This window comes from Heterocephalus glaber, unplaced genomic scaffold (genome assembly GCF_053883595.1).
Source record: "Heterocephalus glaber isolate CG9 unplaced genomic scaffold, H.glaber_assembly_v1.0 deba00001608, whole genome shotgun sequence".
NCBI classification, from domain to species: Eukaryota; Metazoa; Chordata; class Mammalia; order Rodentia; family Bathyergidae; genus Heterocephalus; species Heterocephalus glaber.
In genome coordinates, this window is record NW_028258379.1 from 12,229,824 (window position 1) to 12,246,203 (window position 16,380).

At 46.6% G+C, this 16,380-nt stretch overlaps 1 protein-coding gene across 20 annotated transcripts in view; it reads left to right on the plus strand.

Moving 5' to 3' along the window:
- The window catches only part of Sipa1l1 (signal induced proliferation associated 1 like 1), a 383,338-nt gene extending 376,717 nt beyond the window's left edge, over nt 1-6,621 (plus strand). For 18 of the 20 annotated variants that reach the window (XM_087195342.1, XM_013067449.3, XM_087195344.1 and 15 more), the window contains 2 exons: nt 3,932-4,016; nt 4,670-6,621. In XM_087195342.1, the coding sequence (XP_087051468.1) occupies nt 3,932-4,016; nt 4,670-4,813 (229 nt within the window). In that variant the 3' untranslated portion in view covers nt 4,814-6,621. The remainder of the gene's footprint in view (nt 1-3,931; nt 4,017-4,669) is intronic. The other 2 variants (XM_087195346.1, XM_087195348.1) reach the window with 1 other exon arrangement.
- The last annotated feature ends 9,759 nt before the right edge of the window (nt 6,622-16,380 follow it).

Below are 16,380 nucleotides of genomic sequence, written 5' to 3' on the forward strand. Positions count from 1 at the left end.
TCTTGTATGCAGCATATTGTTGGATTTTGCTTCTTGACCCATTCTGCCAGCCTTATTTCTTTTGATTGGTGAATTGAGACCATTAACGTTGATGGTTATACTGAAATGTATTGACTTGTCATTGCCATGACTTTTTCTTTTTGTTGGGCTCTCCCCCTTTATATTTAATTTCTTGTCATGCCAGATGGGTTCATTCTGCTTTGCTTCCTGGGGTTGTGATCCTCAATGTCTGTTCCTAGGCTATTGTGTAAAATTCTTTGGAGTGCTGGTTTGGTATTCACGAAGTTCCTAAGGTGCTCTTTGTCATGAAAGTATCTTATTTCTCCATCCATTTTGAAAGATAGTTTTGCAGGGTACATCAATCTGGGTTGGAGGCTGTTTTCTTTTAGGGCTTGGAACATGTCACTCCAAGCTCGTCTTGCCTTGATGGTGTGTGTTGAGAAGTCTACTGTGATTCTGATGGGCTTTCCTTTGTATGTGATTTGTTTCTTTTCTCCTAACTGCTTGTAGAACTCTGTTCTTCTGTTGAGTTTCTGGAATCTTAACAATTATATGCCTATGTGTAGATTTTTTTTTGATCAAGGCTATTTGGAGTCCTATATGCCTCACTTATCTGTATGTCAAGCTCTTTTCCCCTGCTTGGGAAGTTTTCTGCCATTATTTCTGTGAAGAGATTTTTTTATGTCATTTGCACTCTGTTTCTTCATTGACTCCAATCAGTCTTATGTTATTCTTCTTTGCATCATCTAGCAGCTGCTGGATTGATTTCTCATGTTCCCTTATCATTTTGAAGCAGTTTTTCTTTTCCTGGTCACTAATTGCAATCTTTTCTTCTATATCTGAAATTCTGTCCTCACATTGGTTCATTCTGCTGTGTAGACTTTCAGTGGAGTTTTTCATCTCCTGGAAATCTATTTGCATCTGTTTTATGGATTCCATTTGTTTCTTATGTTGGGATTCCATCATGTTCCTAAGCTCCTCTCTAGATTAATCATGTCTTGTACTAAGGGCACAATTTCTCCTGATATCTGAGAAATTATTTCTGATTTCATTTTTTCCAGATCCCCTTTTGTTGCCAGTTCAGTGGGTCCAGATGGTTGAATATCAGAGTGTTCCATTTCATTTCCCTTTGGGGTTGCTGTAGGTGATCTGGAAGTCTCGTTTTGAGACTTACTTACATGTTTTCTCATTTCGACTGGGGCAGGGGCTGTTAGCGCCTGCACGGATTACCTCCTCTGAGCTGGGAGAGGTGGGACAGGGGCCAGGAGTGGCAGTAGGGATGGTGGCCCAAAAGCTCTTTCCTGTGGGCTGGGAGCAGCGGGAGGGATGGTGGGTGGGAAGCCCCTTCCTCTGGACCAGGAGCAATGGGATGGAGGCTCAGAAGCCCCTACCCTCTGGGCTGGGAGCGCTGTGAGGGATGGTGGCCTGGAAGCCCCTTCCTCTGGGCCAGGAGCGGCGGGACAAGAAGTGGCCCAAAAGCCCTCACCTCTGGGCTGGGAGCAGCGGGAGGGACAGTGACCGGGAAGCCCCTTCCTCTGGACCAGGAGCAGTGGGATGGCGGCCCAGAATCCCCCACCCCTGGGCCAGGAGCAGCCGGACTCAGCACTGCAGTCCGGTGGTCCGGTGGAGGACGCCACTCTGTACCCCAGGAGTGACAACTGTGGCAGAGAGGAGATGGAAGACACATGGATCAGCCTAATGAAGCTCATCACTGCAGTGCCACTTTGCTTTTTAGTTAAAATACTTGATACCTAGGTACTAGAAATACTGTTAAACTGTTCTTGATGGCTTAAGGTCATCATTATGAATATTTATTTCTATTTAATGTCATAATACATTTATGTTCTCAAGGCTCACAAGGTAAGGCAAGAGAACTCATCTGTACTGAGTATCCCCAGGGCCTGTGCTGTTTGATCCCGGAGTCTGGTTTTCAGTCTCTTATGCTACTGCCATGATGGCCATGTTCTAAGGGTGCAAGTCTTGTTTAAGCCTCACATTTCGCAGTTCACTGCCTCAGATCTCCTGTGTCACAAAGCAGGATCAGCAGGGTGTAGTGACTGAGGTCCATGGATATTCTTCTAAGTGGAAAGCACAGACTATGGCTTTTATTTAACTGTGCAGAGACTGAATTCTCCATTGCCAGGTTGTTGGATAGATGTGTGCTGTTCATGTATATTAAAGCATCGCTGTGGCCAGCCATGGAACACACAGTAAACACCTCTTGCTGCAGAATAATCTCATCAATTTGAAATCTCTTAAGACGTTTCAAGCATGATTAAGAATCCAGGTGTCTACGAAAGGTGGTCAGAAGCAGACAGTCCAGGAAAAGCGAGGCTAGTATGGTTGTGCTGATGCACTGTGAGACTTAGAACTCAAGGACCCCTAAGCAATCCTCCCAGGATGTGCTCTTGGTGGAATGAGTCCAAGTGCTAAGAGACCGATGCCACATTTGGGACAGCTAGGGTGAGCATAGTGGCAGTGAAGTTGGCTACTGGGAGCTTTAAAAAAAAATTGCAGTCAAAGGAGAGCCCAAAATGTACTTTCTTAGGATGAGGTCTCTAACAAAGACAAGTCTGAGAAAGGATCATCATAGGATGAGAGTGATGATTAGCCCTTTTCTTTGTTCAGTATGGACTGAACAGATACAGATGAAGTACAAAGCATGACTGAAATCTACAGTGAATGTTTAAATTTTTAAAAAGCATTACAGTGAAAGACATATTGCCAAGAACAATGGAATAGCTGTCTTCAAAGGGGAATTTTAAAAAATATTTGCCTATTTTGATTAGTAACGTGTCTTTTAATGTAATTATTTTTATATACACCATAGTTTTTGATCACCTCGCATGTGTTTCTCAATATTATCAGTGCACCCACAAAGATATAATTCATTTTGAAGAATCTTGAGAAGTCAAGATTGGCTCCTGAGAGTGGTCTCCATCCTGAAAGCCTGTGGTGGCTCTGTGAAGAAGATGGTACCTCTCTTAGACTTAGAATAAGCACAGGACATCAGCGCAGTGATAGTCAGGAACTCTAACTTGAAGTCTGAGTTTTGAGGAATACCTTTATCCTATGACAGAGAAGATTCAGTCACACCTCTTCCCTGCCAGCCTTTGGGAAGAGGCAGCTGCTTGCTTACCCGTGGAAGATGTCAGGGTCTCTGCTATCACTCCATGGTTGTAGGATGTGGCTAAAACTCACTAGGAAACTTTGAGCAGTTTGGATTCAGATAGAAGAGAGACAGGAGGCAAGCCTGTGTGTCTGTCTGGCCTGTTGGTAGCCCCCTTGGCATGGCAGCATCAGCACTTAAAGTGTGAGAAAACACAAGAACCATTTGGTGATTGTAATGACACAGACTTTAAGACATTAAGCTTAGACCGAGAGACTCTTGAAATGTGTAGTCTTATTTTTTAAATATTTTAAGATACTGAGATTAGTGGTTGAGATGTGGGCAGGATAACTTGGACACAGCTGTACAAGTGACTTGGGCCCATTTTCTGGGAACTAGCCTCTCCCACCTGGGCAGCCCTCACCCAGGAGGAGCTGTCCTCCTAAAGCCCACTTCAGAGATCCCTGAGGAACCACTGTACCGAATGATTATTGTGTCTGTGTTGCATTGCCAGAAAGTACCCCTTGTGCTGACAGAGACCTTTCTCATTCATTGTCAGTTCTTTGTCAGAAGATGCAGCATTTTAACAAAGGAAGCTATTGATTGGCTGTCTTTCAAGCCCATATTAACCTTTTGTTAAATCACGATTTTCTTTCTTAAAGTAAAAATGCACACATTGTGTTGCCATACTAATTTGACATTGAAAACCCTTTTACAAATACAGCCTCCTCAGATTTACAAAACAAAAAAGTCAAGAACCAGAAAAAAAAAAACCCAGCCGTGGAGGTCCCACCAACATGGCCTTTTGTTTCTTGTTCACAGCAGTAAGGACTCCTCACCCACTCTGGCTTCTAAAGTGGACCAGTTGGAAGGGATGCTGAAGATGCTTCGTGAAGATCTGAAGAAGGTAAACATGTTCTGAGAGTAATTGCCCGGTCTGTAGGGACACACTACCCTGGAACTATATGAGCCCTGTTGAAGCAGTGTTGGTGGAATCGGCGTGGGCATTTTCCCTGCGTGATTTTTCTGAACACAGATTCAGGGGCATGTGGAGCCAAGTCCCACAGGCACATATGGTGGAAAAAGGCCTTGTCACATGTACAGAAAACCCATTCCCTTTTTTGTGAAAGACTGAACCTCAGCCAGGCCCCTCCGGACCCTGTTGAACCTCCCCACCCCTATATAATGTATCAGTAGCCCAGACTTTTATGGGTCCATATTATTTGGCCTTTTGCACCACGAATACTAAATATTTTATTTCTTGGGTGTCCAGTTTGATCAAGACAGTAGTCACCAAAACAATGGCCTAAAGTTCAAGACAGTCTTGGTTAACAGCCTTTTTAAACATACACATCAATGTGTTTGTATCCCAGGCTGACCCTATAGAGTGGGGTTAGCCCTGTTCCCTGGGCCTGAAGTGGTTCTGCCCCCAAGGCCAGGTGCATACAGAGCCTAGTGGGATGGAGAATGGGAATGGGCCAATCAGAACTGTTCCACAGCTCCTTCTCCTAGGAGCTGAGCAGAGTGGGCCCCCTCTAGCTCACTTCCACTTCCTCCTAGGAAAAGGAAGACAAAGCCCACCTGCAGGCAGAGGTCCAGCACCTGCGGGAGGACAACCTGCGGCTGCAGGAGGAGTCCCAGAATGCCTCGGACAAGCTGAAGAAATTCACGGAGTGGGTCTTCAACACCATAGACATGAGCTAGGGACAGCGACGGGGACAGGAGGAGGATCCACCTTCCTTCACGCCTCCTTCATACCTTGGAAAGCATTCTCAGAGCATCTTCCCTAGCTTCCCACCTGGCCTCCCTTCCAGAGAGTGCACAACACAATGATTGGAGATCAACAATCATTATCTGCCTTTTGTAGAAAAGAAAAACAAAAAAGTAAATAAAAATTTTAAAAAGTAAAATAAAAGTTTAACTGCTAAAATGTGAATGTCTTTATTTTTTTGCACAATATCTTTATCTGTTATGTATTTAAAAACAAAGCAGGCCTAAACCCAGGGTGCCCCCTGGCCTATCTGCCTGTTTCCATCAGCTTTCTACTTCAGGTAACCCAAGCTTTCCCCATTATCCTGACAAATGTCACTGTTCCCAGGAAAATAGTTTTTTAAACTTGTTTATTTGGTGAGTGGGAAGAGGTATTCTTTCTAAAATGCCTAAGAGAGGGAGGCGCTTTGAGAAAAGGTCCACCTCCCTTGAAGGACTTGTGCGTGAGCTGGTGCTGTTTGTACCTATCTTCCAGAGATCAACAAGATCATCTCACAACAGCAAGTCGGTAAACCACAGAGGCACTGCTGGGCCTGCAGGCCAAGCCCCCTTCCAATCCTGCATTATCACATCACTTCCTTGCCCTTTCCCCAGAAAGATGGTCCCAGGTGCGCTCCTCAGAGATCGGGCTGCTTCGTTTGGCTGAAGTGAGCTCCACTAAATTGAGATCAACCTCACAGCTTCCTAGTTCCAAATGTTACTTGGGTCCCAAATTCCTCCATAGTATAATCTTATCTGTATGCATTTTGAATGCATTGTGGTGAAAAGTATATATAGTCTTTGAAATTGTTACAGATGTAGCAAATTTAAGTTTATTCAAAATTAACTATATTAACAAATTAACAAACTCTTCTCTCCAAAGCAAGTCTTCACCAGTGTTTGTTATTAGGAAAAGCTAATAGTAGACCTTATGTTGTGAATTTTAATTCTTGTTTGTTAGGAGCAATGACTGTAGTAGAATGGGCTTTGGAAATCTGCATGTCCCAGTGTGAAATTTAAGCACGGCATTTTCTGCATCCTTTTGTGGCCATCCAAAGGATTCTGCTGCAGAAACTATTAATGTGCTGTTTTTCCTGTCTAGTGATGCAGGTTGCTTTGGTCCCCTGGGCCGTCACTGCTACAGTGCAGAGGCACGGGGCCAGCCAATGTTGACTGACCTAAGGAGACTTCCCTTTTCTTGCCTTCATAATCGCCATGGGATTGACCCCTCCACTCCTTCAGTGGCAACTCTGGCCTAAGGGAACATTCAGTAACTAGCAGCATGTGCTTGAAGTTCCCTTCCTTAATCTCAACTCAGTCCTCTCTCCATCCTGGAAAGAAACGGGGTGGATTCTCCTCTTCCCTTTGACCCTTACCCACTACCAGATTTTTATGCTATAGTTTGATTCCTGATTGTAATTTTTTCATGGGACTTTTTTTCCTAGTAACATTTCTATCGTGGAAATAGGAAGATTTCGGAGTGCTTTGTAAAGATTTCAATTGTCTGTCTCTTTCTCTCTTTAACTTGTATGAAGGAGATTGTACATTGCTTGATATCTCTTTGTAAATGAGAAATATTGCTAACATCCAAGCATTCTGAAGTCTTGCTTATCCTTCTGAGTTTTATTTTCAGTTTTCCATTTTCATTGGGGACTTGGGGCAAGCTATTTATTAGTTTTGCAACAGAGTTCTTGTTTGAAACCTCTAAAGACTACTTGTAAAATTCAAACAATAAAATTCATTTTAAATGCTCTTTTAAAACACTTTGGTGTTATTGCTTGCAGTTTCTTATTTGAAAGACTACCCCAGTAACTCACTGACCCTCCTTGCATCCTAATTTTTTTCATCATGCTCCATTAACACTAAAGGTGATTCTTGAAAGTCTGTCCTTTTCAGAATTTTATAAGCTTTTCTTCCTCTGGTCACACATCTATAGAGAATTCCTATTTTACCTTCTGTGCTTATGATTTAGCACTTGCAGATTGCTTTATAATTTGTTGCCTCTTCATTATCCCTATGTGAATTTTCTGTAACATTGTCATTCCCGACAACCAGCAAGCACATTTTTGGACTGCCTACTGCATCTACCAACTCTCAGTGTCAGATGATGTGTGTTCAGGGAATAAAAATGCCTGTTAATATTAGACTGTGTGAAACAATTAGAAAAGTTAATCTAAAAAAAAAAATCAATGCATTCTAAAGTCAAATGGAGCCTTTTTAACACACCATGTTCCTCTCTAGTGGTGCAGCTAATTGAAAGCTGATAGTTTCTTCCATTTATTTGGCTCAACAATCTGACATATTCTAGGATTACAAGTCTAGGATGAGAGTGGATGCTGCAAGGAATTCTGATTGACCAACTAAAGGAGTCTGTTTAGACCATGATTGGTAACAGCATTTGGAGGGTCTTCTGAAGGGCTTGGCATGTGAGTTGGGAGTTCCCAGGGGAAGGTGCCATGGGCCTGCGCTGACGGAAGATGTTCATCCCTGAGAGAACTGGAGAGGCCAGTTGGCTGTGCTCCAAATGTGCAGCAGGCAATGAGTGGGGTTCCTAACCCCTTCCAAAGGAATGAAAAACGATGTTCAAAGACAGAGAAAACAGGGCAAGCAGACATTATGGTAGAGCCCTAATCCAAGTCCAATCTCTATCAGGTCCCACCTTCCCCAGAATGAACAAAATGGAGATGTAAGCGAAAGGTGGCACACCTGAGTCAGAAACACAATCAGTAGACTTGGCTTTGTTAAACTGTAGCTGGAAAATAATGACACCATCGTAATGTAGCACAGTTGCCTATAAAAGGATTTTGCCACGGATAATCTGCCCATAGCAATCACTTTGGTGAAAAAGATGTTTGACTTAGACTAGGGATAAATCCATCCATTAACATAGATCCAGTATCCTTCGGTAAATGACCTAATCTCTATGAGGTTGGTTTCCTCATTTTGTAAAATGGTAAGAGCATCATTATAAGGATCAAATGGGACCATACGTATAAAGCCAGTGACCACCAAACCATAGACGCCCAAGCTACTGAGCCACCACACCAGCCACACCGAGGGGTGGACAGGAGATGGGACTGAATTTGGGAGTTAGACTAGACTTCAACAGGTCCAGCCTGGAAACAGCCTTCTCACCCAAACCTCCAATAACCTACCAAACCTCAAAAGTACCCAGAAGGCAAATCACAACTGTACTCATACCTGGCCCACATTACTGAGAATTCTTTACCTCCGTGCTCACACAGCACATAACCCATCCTCTCTGCTACTGACCACAGAGAAGTGGAGGCGGAAAGGATTGTTTATCCTTTCTATCCTTTCCAGAAGCTGTAGCTCAAACACTTAAGACACTGGCTGTCTTTTCTGGGAAAATTATTGCTTTGGGTTTGGGGTTTTTTCCTACTGCCTTGGCTCTCTTTATTGCTCCCCTCTCTGCATTGTGCTCCTTTGATGCCTTGTCACATTATCCTTGCCATCCATCCTTTCAAATCAGGCATCTTCCACCTTGCCGTTGTGCATCTGAGTCATCACACCTGAGACCGGAGAGAGGATTTTCACCTTCCCCTTCTTTGATTACACACCTCACTATACCCTCTCAATCTTGCTTCGGTTCTGTGAACATGCATCTCTCACATTTCCATCACTGCCTCTTAAGTGCTGACTCTCATTATGCCTCCCAACCAGTCCCTCTGCCAGGTACAGCCCTGCCTTTAACATATGCAGCTCAGTTCAGTCTGCACTGCTCATGACCACTTTTCCACCTGAATGATTGCCCCACACTCTGGGTACCTTACTCTGTGCCTTTAAATAAATTCATGCCTGTAGGGATTTAATCACATGTTCTGCTAATGCATCTGTAGTTCCTTCTTCTTAACCAAAGTGCTATGTTCTTTTAAATGGCTGATCTCCTCACACAGATTTTAGATCTTGTTAGCATATTCCTGAGTCTCTAGTGAGCTCACCCCGTCACATCTCTCCTGGGCCTTTCATAATCCAGCATTTAAGAAAAGCATTGCAGAATGACTGTCTCCCAAGAAAATCCCTCTCCCTTTGCACGAGTAAATGGCTTCAGAGAGGATGGGTTACCTAGTTCACACGAACACCTCCACTTCCTCTCACCTGAAGTACTCCCAGTTCACTGTGTACATTTAGGTAAACTGCTTGGGAAGCAGACATTTGAGTCTGTCTTCGGGATCCCATGACCAAACCCAAGGAAATCATTTCCTTCTTCCTTCCCCAAACTACTTCCATACATGTTCACCTTCCCTACCCTGTGCTCCTGGGAGTGAAAGCTCACTCTTAGAAAATACTCGAGTTTTATTCAAATAGCAAACTAGGTTACTAATAGTTGCCTGGAGGTGGTCCTTTAGTCACTTTCTTAGTAAAGAGGTAGGATGGATTTGTAACTGACCTGGTAATTTTTCTAAAGCACTTGAGGGTGTTTGAAAATAGTTACTTATAATAACCTTAAACATTGCTCTGCAATCTTAGACAATGACTGCTTAACAAACTCTTTTTTTTTTAGTTGGAATAGGACGGCCTAGTGTAGGCACATTTCAAATCAGTGAGGTTGTATCTATTAAAGCATTCACGACAAATGTCATGTAGCTTAATATAAAAGACATCAGTTGTTGTATGAGCTAGGACTTGACAGGGACTGGGAATGGTGATTTGAGTGGGGGTTAGGGGTTAGGGGTTAGGGGCAGGGAGAATGGAGTTTCTGCACACAGTCTTAAGTGTTTAACAGACCATGTGTGAAAGAGATCCCAGCCTTGATCTTTTCTGGCCCTAGTGGCAAAGCTGGCATCAGTGAGTGCAAACTGTAGGAAACAGATTTTGTTTGCAAGACTAGTGGGAACTGGATAGTCCCCAAGCTTGAAGTCAGGAACCAGCCTAGGAGCCACTTGGCAAAGACCTATTCATTCCCTTTTATGTAGTGGACCTTTGCTCTCTTTAGCGTGGCATCATGAATCACAGAAATGTGATTGAAAGGAACTTTCAAGTTACACAGTTCTGCCTCCCAACTGAGGTGCTGCGCCTTCTTGGTTGTCCTGCCCTGCATCCAGCCATCTGTTCAGCACACACAGTGGCGCTTCCTGAGGTTGCACTGCTTACCTTTCAACCACTCCCTTTTATTTGGGAAAGATCCACTTCCCTTTAATTTGTATTAGTACATGTCTGCAGCACATAATGATTACATTTATTGTGCGGAAGTGCTGTACAGCACATCTTGTTTTTTCACCCCTACACCTCCCAGTCCTCCCTGCTGCATCTCTTGGTCTCTCCCCATTGGCAAAAGCTCTGTCTTTATTAATATGTTCTGATACATAGTTAATGTATTCATCGTAGGGAGTTGGTGCATATGCTCACCACACTTCCTTTACTTTTTGCAGCTACTTCCAGCCCTAGTGCTTCAAATTATACAAACAAGCCTAAATTTGTCTTCCTGGGTAATAACCATTAATATATTGGAAAAATGTTAAGCTTTAATGTTTCTTCTCCTCCAGGACAAAAGTTCTCTATTTCTCAAGTTTTCCTCACATGGCATGGCTCCTACCTTCTCCACTCCGAAATAGAATCATATAACACATGCATGTGGGCCTGACTGCTTCATGTATGTATTCTGTTGAGTACCCACAAAAGCCCTATGAGGTGGGTGCTATAAATTTCTGGAGGCCTACACAGGTCAAATAATTTGTTTGCAGCAAACAGCTGGTGAATGGTAGAACAGATTCAAAACCAGGTGTCCAGTCCCAGAGATAATATTTAATCACGTTCTCTAGTGTATTGGTCACAACCTATCACCCTGCATGGCCCAGTTGCACAGAGCTTTGCCCAGGGAACCTAGACTGTGAGCATCATTGGCACTGGGTCATAAGTGGGGTGAAGTCAGATGACAGGGAAGACAATAGGAAGTGTACTGGGAGGTTGCAGGACCAGGAGGAAACCACTGTTCTGGGAAGCTGTTAGCAGTGGTTCAGCCTCTTCTTTCAGATAATATGGATATTCTCCTGATGAATTCCAGTTCAAGGAACCACCTTTCTCTATGATTCAAGGCCAAATCTGGAGGTCAAAGAGGCTTCAGGAAGCCAGGCCTGTGGTCCTTAGACTTAAGGATACATTAGCAGCAGCTGAAGAGTTTGTCTACGTTCCTATCTCTGGACTCCAGCCTCATATTCATTAACATGCCTGCGCAGAGCTGCAAATCTTCATTCTAATACGTACCCTTTGTGCTTAAGACATGGATGGATCCAAAACCACTCTTCAGGAAACTCTGCCCTGAGCTTTCAAGCCCTTGGCTAGCTCTTCTGAGGCAGGGAGAAGCTAAGGCAAGGTATGATGAGCCGAGGTGGTGTTGGGCTCGAGATGCCTGGATGTTCTGCAGCTCCCCAACAGGCAGACAGCAGCTGGCCAGAAACCATTGTCATGAGAAAAGAGCAGAGTGGCCTATTGAGCAGCCACTTAGTGACTGATAATTCTCAGCCTTCCCCAAACTATATTCAAGTTTTTCTTTTTTAAAACCTAAAAGTGGAACTCAATTAAAATATTTGTTTCACAATCTACTTTTAAATATTTATTTTCCTTCTGTAGAAGGAACTGCAGTGGTGCCAGTTTTACACTCTGGTCTAAGCAGGTCTCACTCTCTGTACCACTGTACTGTCTGCTATATGAGTGTCATGCCATAAGCAGTGGACAGATAAGACCCATGTATTTTCAAAGTTGGTCCCGGTTTCCAACAGTTTAAAGACAAAGGAGAGATTTATCTTTCTGAGCCCATCTGTCAGAAAACTGTGCCTGAGGCCCTTGCATTCTGCTTACTAAGGCAACAGATTGAGAGGAACCAAACAAGCTCAGCTTCCGAGTGTAGACAGGAACACAAACCCACAAGCTCTCTCGCCTGCCCTCCAGGGTTCTGCAGTTGGGCACAGGTTCAGCACGCATCAGGACCCCTCCTCCAGCCAGTGCGCTGGGTATCTAGGGCCACTTGCATAAACTCATAATTAGTTGTTTAAAACAGCTCATCACACACCATTTTCCCAGGGTAGGAATTCGGGCAGGGCTCAGCTGGTTGACTCTGCTGCTCCGTACGGGCTGCTTGGGATCACTCAGTGCTGTGCTGCTGGGCCGGGGATGGCTTCACTCACGTTCTTGGCACCTCAGTAGGGACAGTGGGAGGCCGGGCTCAGCTGGGTCCCTTTTCTCTTTTATAGAGTTTTGGAGCCTGTATGTGCTCTTTCCACCAGGGTAGTTGGACTCTGCATGGAGTCCAGGCTCCATCAGACCACAGGGGAAGGGCCCAGTTCCTGAAAGCTAGGTGCAGAAATGTCAGGGCGCCATTCTCCACACTTCATCAAGCCAGGGAAAACAGGAGGAGGATCGTCACAGAATCTTCAGCCCTTTTCAGGCCCCACAGGGGTCAGGCCCGCTCTGAACTCGCTCCTAAGCCCTCCATCAAGGTGAGGATGCCCCAGATTTCAGCTGGAGCCATAAGAAACAGCCCAGTGCTCACTACACTGGAGGGCAGTCACCCATCCTCCTGCTGTCATGGGACAACAGCAGATCCTTGGAAACGAGCTATCAAACAGTTCTCCCATATATATATATTTTATTTTATTTTTTGTCAGTTTGGTCTTTGTGCCACAGTTTGCATCAGAAGAGACTAACAGAGGGAGAGACCATCTGTCTTCACCTCAGACCTGCTCTGCATTGAAACCAAGAGGCTCAACCCAGAAACCCCAAAGCCAAGGCTGACTGTTGTTGCCGGTCCCAAGAGGGCCTGATGCTGCACAACCTGCAGGCTCATCTGGCCTCCCAGGTTAGGGACTGAGAGTCAGCCCTTGGTCACTCCTAAGAATACAAGGTTTGCTATACATTGTGGGGGCTATGCCTCAGAGCTAACAGGACAGGGGTAAGGAGGTCAGGGAGGTAGCCTGTGGGAGGCAGCCCTGGGAATGCATAGCCAGCACAGCGTGGGGCAGGTTGGGCAGGTTGGGCAGGTGGGGCAGGTGGGGCAGGTGGGGAGCCAGCAGCCAGACTGTAAAGGAATCTTCTCGGCCTCCTCCTCTGCAGCTGATCCAGAGTTGCCAGGGATGTGAGGTCCCTGAATTTCCATTTGCAGGGCCACGACACCCTCTGCCTGTCACCCAGAGGTACTAGGAGGCATTGACTGTCACCCTGAGTCCAGGCTTGTGCTCAGCAATGCATTCCCCTCATTTAATCACTTTAAGTCTCATGCTGAGGTGCATGCCTGCCAGCTGCTCCCTAATCCTCAGCTGGCCAGAGGATGGGCAGGAACGAGCAGCCAGAAGTAGAATCAAGAAAAGCCCTCAGCTGTGGGAAAAGACACAACCGTGGTTCACAGTGAGTATCTCCTGTGCCACTGTGACACTCGGAGAAAGACGCCGCTCAGAGGCAGGAGGACCTCACCTCCCACTTCCCGCTTGAGTGGCTCTCAACTCCCCAGCCACTCTCTGTTCCCACGGCTTCTGTGCTGCCCTGAAGCTGAGCCTCACTTTATGCAGTGACGTTCACTGTCCCAGGCTAGGGGAGGCCTCCCCATGCGGAGCCGTAATGGTTCTTCCCTCGCCTTTCATCGGCTGTTTGCAGTGCAGTGCAGTGGGGGAAGGGGTCTGCCTGGAGAGGGGCCAAGCACAGCTCTTCCCTGTTCAAGGGTGGGAGAGTGTAACCCTTCAAGGGGCCCCGGATGCAAAGGGACCAAGGGAGCAGAGCACATGAAAGTGTTAGCGTTTCAGTATTACGGCCACCTGAATATTCACAGCCTGGCAAAGTGCGCTCATCATAGGGTGTTAGAAAATCCTAGACTAATCCAGAATCTTCATCCTTGTAACTTCTAACAGTAACAGAGGTGCATTTTATTAAGAACTCCCAATGCTTATGGCCCTCTGCTTAGGCTTCTGTGTGTCCTCCCCTCCGGGCCTCCCTACCAGGGCTCAGCAGGGCCGAGGTGACCACCTTTTAGCCCGAGGTGAACCCGGGTCTTCAAGCACCTAGGTGGCCTATCCTGCTGGGCCTAACCCTGTCTCTCAGAAACCCCAAAGAAAAGCATCACCCCTTTTCCCAAGGCAGCACTTGAGCCTTCAGAGGTAGCTGTCTGACCCTTCCACATTCATCTTTCCCCCAAACCAAGCCTCACTGGGTGGACTGCTGCTAACCCTCCTGGCCTCTGCCCCCTCAGCATCCTGGCCGCCTTTGCCTGGGGTCCCTTCAAAGTGCAATTGGCAGTGGGCTGGGGATTTAGCTCAGTGGTTCTGGTGCCTGCCTCACAAGTGCAAGGTCCCGAGTTCAATCTCTGGTACCAAAAAAAAAAAAGTGCAACTGGCAGGAACGAGCTCAGTGCTCCAGCCCTGGTGACCGCCGCCCCAGTTCTGAAGCCAGTGGCTCCCATGATGCAGCCCAAGGTGGCCCTGTCATTGTAGCCTGAGTTCAGATGTCTTCCAGACAATATTCTGGGGCTTCCCTTTCCATTCCAAGCTGGGGACTGCAAGGTGGCTTGATGTCTGTCCCAAGTAAGTGTCCTCTTTTTAGACTTGACTGTTTCCATCTATGGACCAGTTTTAGCAGTGCTGACTCAGTCACTAAGCACAATGGTGACCCCTCAGTGGCTGATACTAGACGCTGCCTGGGGAGGACATGCTCACAAAACTGGCTGAGGACAGGATCTGTGGCCACCTCGTGTGAGTATCCGGGTGTGACCCCAAGTTTCTTTCCTGAGGAAAACCCAGCACTCAGTCCAGAGCCCTCCTCATGCTCCTCCTGCTGGCTTTGCTCCTGGTCCTCAGCACCCTCCCTGCTCCTGCAGCCCCAGGTCTCCTCCTCTGTAGGGCAAGGTAGGAGCAGACCGCAGGCACCACCGAGTTGCTCTGTGGCATCTCCAGGCATCCAGGTGAAAGCTGTGGAGCTGAGACCGTGTGCTGCTGCAGAGGGGAGAAGGATGCAGGAGACCCGGGGACTAGGGAGACCTAGACACATAACCAGACAACCTGGGAGAAGGACACGGAAGGGAGAATGGCAGGGCTTTTAAAACTTCCAGATGAAGGAACTTAAGGACCTCCCAGCACCTGTCTGAAAGCTGTGGAAACATGAGCAGGAGGAACAAGGAATCCATTGGTCAAGAGAGAGCGAGAAAGCCTGGCCCAGCACGCACAGGTTCCCAGTGGAGCCGGGGTGTGAGAGAAGACACCTGTGCCCCCTTTTTTCTTTATTTTGCTCGAGTCATTTCATCAGGTCTGAGTTCATTGCTTTGATGGGGCTCAGCCCCTCTACAGAAATGCTAGTGCTGCGGAAAAATACAGAGGCCCCTCACTGTAAGATGGTTTTTCTTTTGGATTATCCGGGATCAAACCTTCGGCATGCTAGGCAAGCGCTCTAACACTGAGCAGCATCCAAAACCAAGAATATCTTTAAAAACCAGATATCATCCAAGAGTTGGTTAAGGAGCCGATGATCTTCATTACCCATTACTCTGCTTCTCAGAGGATTCACCCAAGGCTGGCAGAACAGGCCCCTCTGGCACTTTTGTGCACAACCACAGAGGGCCAGAGGGAAGATGCTGAGAGTGAGGAAAGACCATCTACAGGAAAAGAATCAAAATGAAGGGAAAGTCCTTCTGGTATTATTATGCTGTAAGTTGCTGCAAAGAAAAACCAGGTTTGATAGACAAAGCTGGATTTTCACCTGCTTTTTAGCAACATAGCGACGGACACGTGAGAAGGACATAGGAGGAGAATCTAGAAGGAACCACAGACGTTGATTCCTCTGGAGCCCTTCACAATAGTCTCAAATTTGTGTGAGCCCAGGTTCCGAGGAGGGAAGCCCTTGGAACTGCCCTTGGCCTCAGCCTGGCTCCAACAGCAGACATCTGGCGCCCTCTGCTGGCTATATTGAGACTTGCTTCCAGCAGTTCCCACCGATTTTGCTGTGCCAGGAGGAATATGATGGCAAAAAGACCTGGCTCAAACTCTGGGCTCTCCTGGGAGTGTGATCGCCTGTTTCGCTTGATCGGAACCCCTAGCCCTGCCAGTGACGCGCTAACCATTCAGTGATGTGACCCTTTGGAGCACAGTCTCTTTCGAGGACTTCTCTGGATACCTGGAGCAGGGATGAAGGGGGAGTTTCTGCAGGCAGAGTTTCAGCAAATGAAAATAAGGCTTGGCTTAAGCCTGAAAGGCCATTGGGAGGAAGGAATTTCTGATGGTTCCTATTGTTTTCTGCCCAGAATCTCCATTTTCCTTTCTTGGGGATGATGGAGAACACTTTCTCTACCACACCCCGGAAGGTCCCCGTCCCGAGTCACCTGCTGAGTTGCTGCAGCTAGGGCTTGGGGGCGCAGGGGCCGGGGTGGACGCTGGGCATGGGCATCTCCTGCTGGCTTAGGCTGAAAGGCCCGTGTATTTTGGCACTGAGGCTCTTTTCTCCCCTCCTAGTGTCGTATAAAGGTCCTGGTCCTTGCAGGGGAGGCCCCTGGCCAGGTCACCATTCAGATCTCCCTCCCCGCGCCTGGT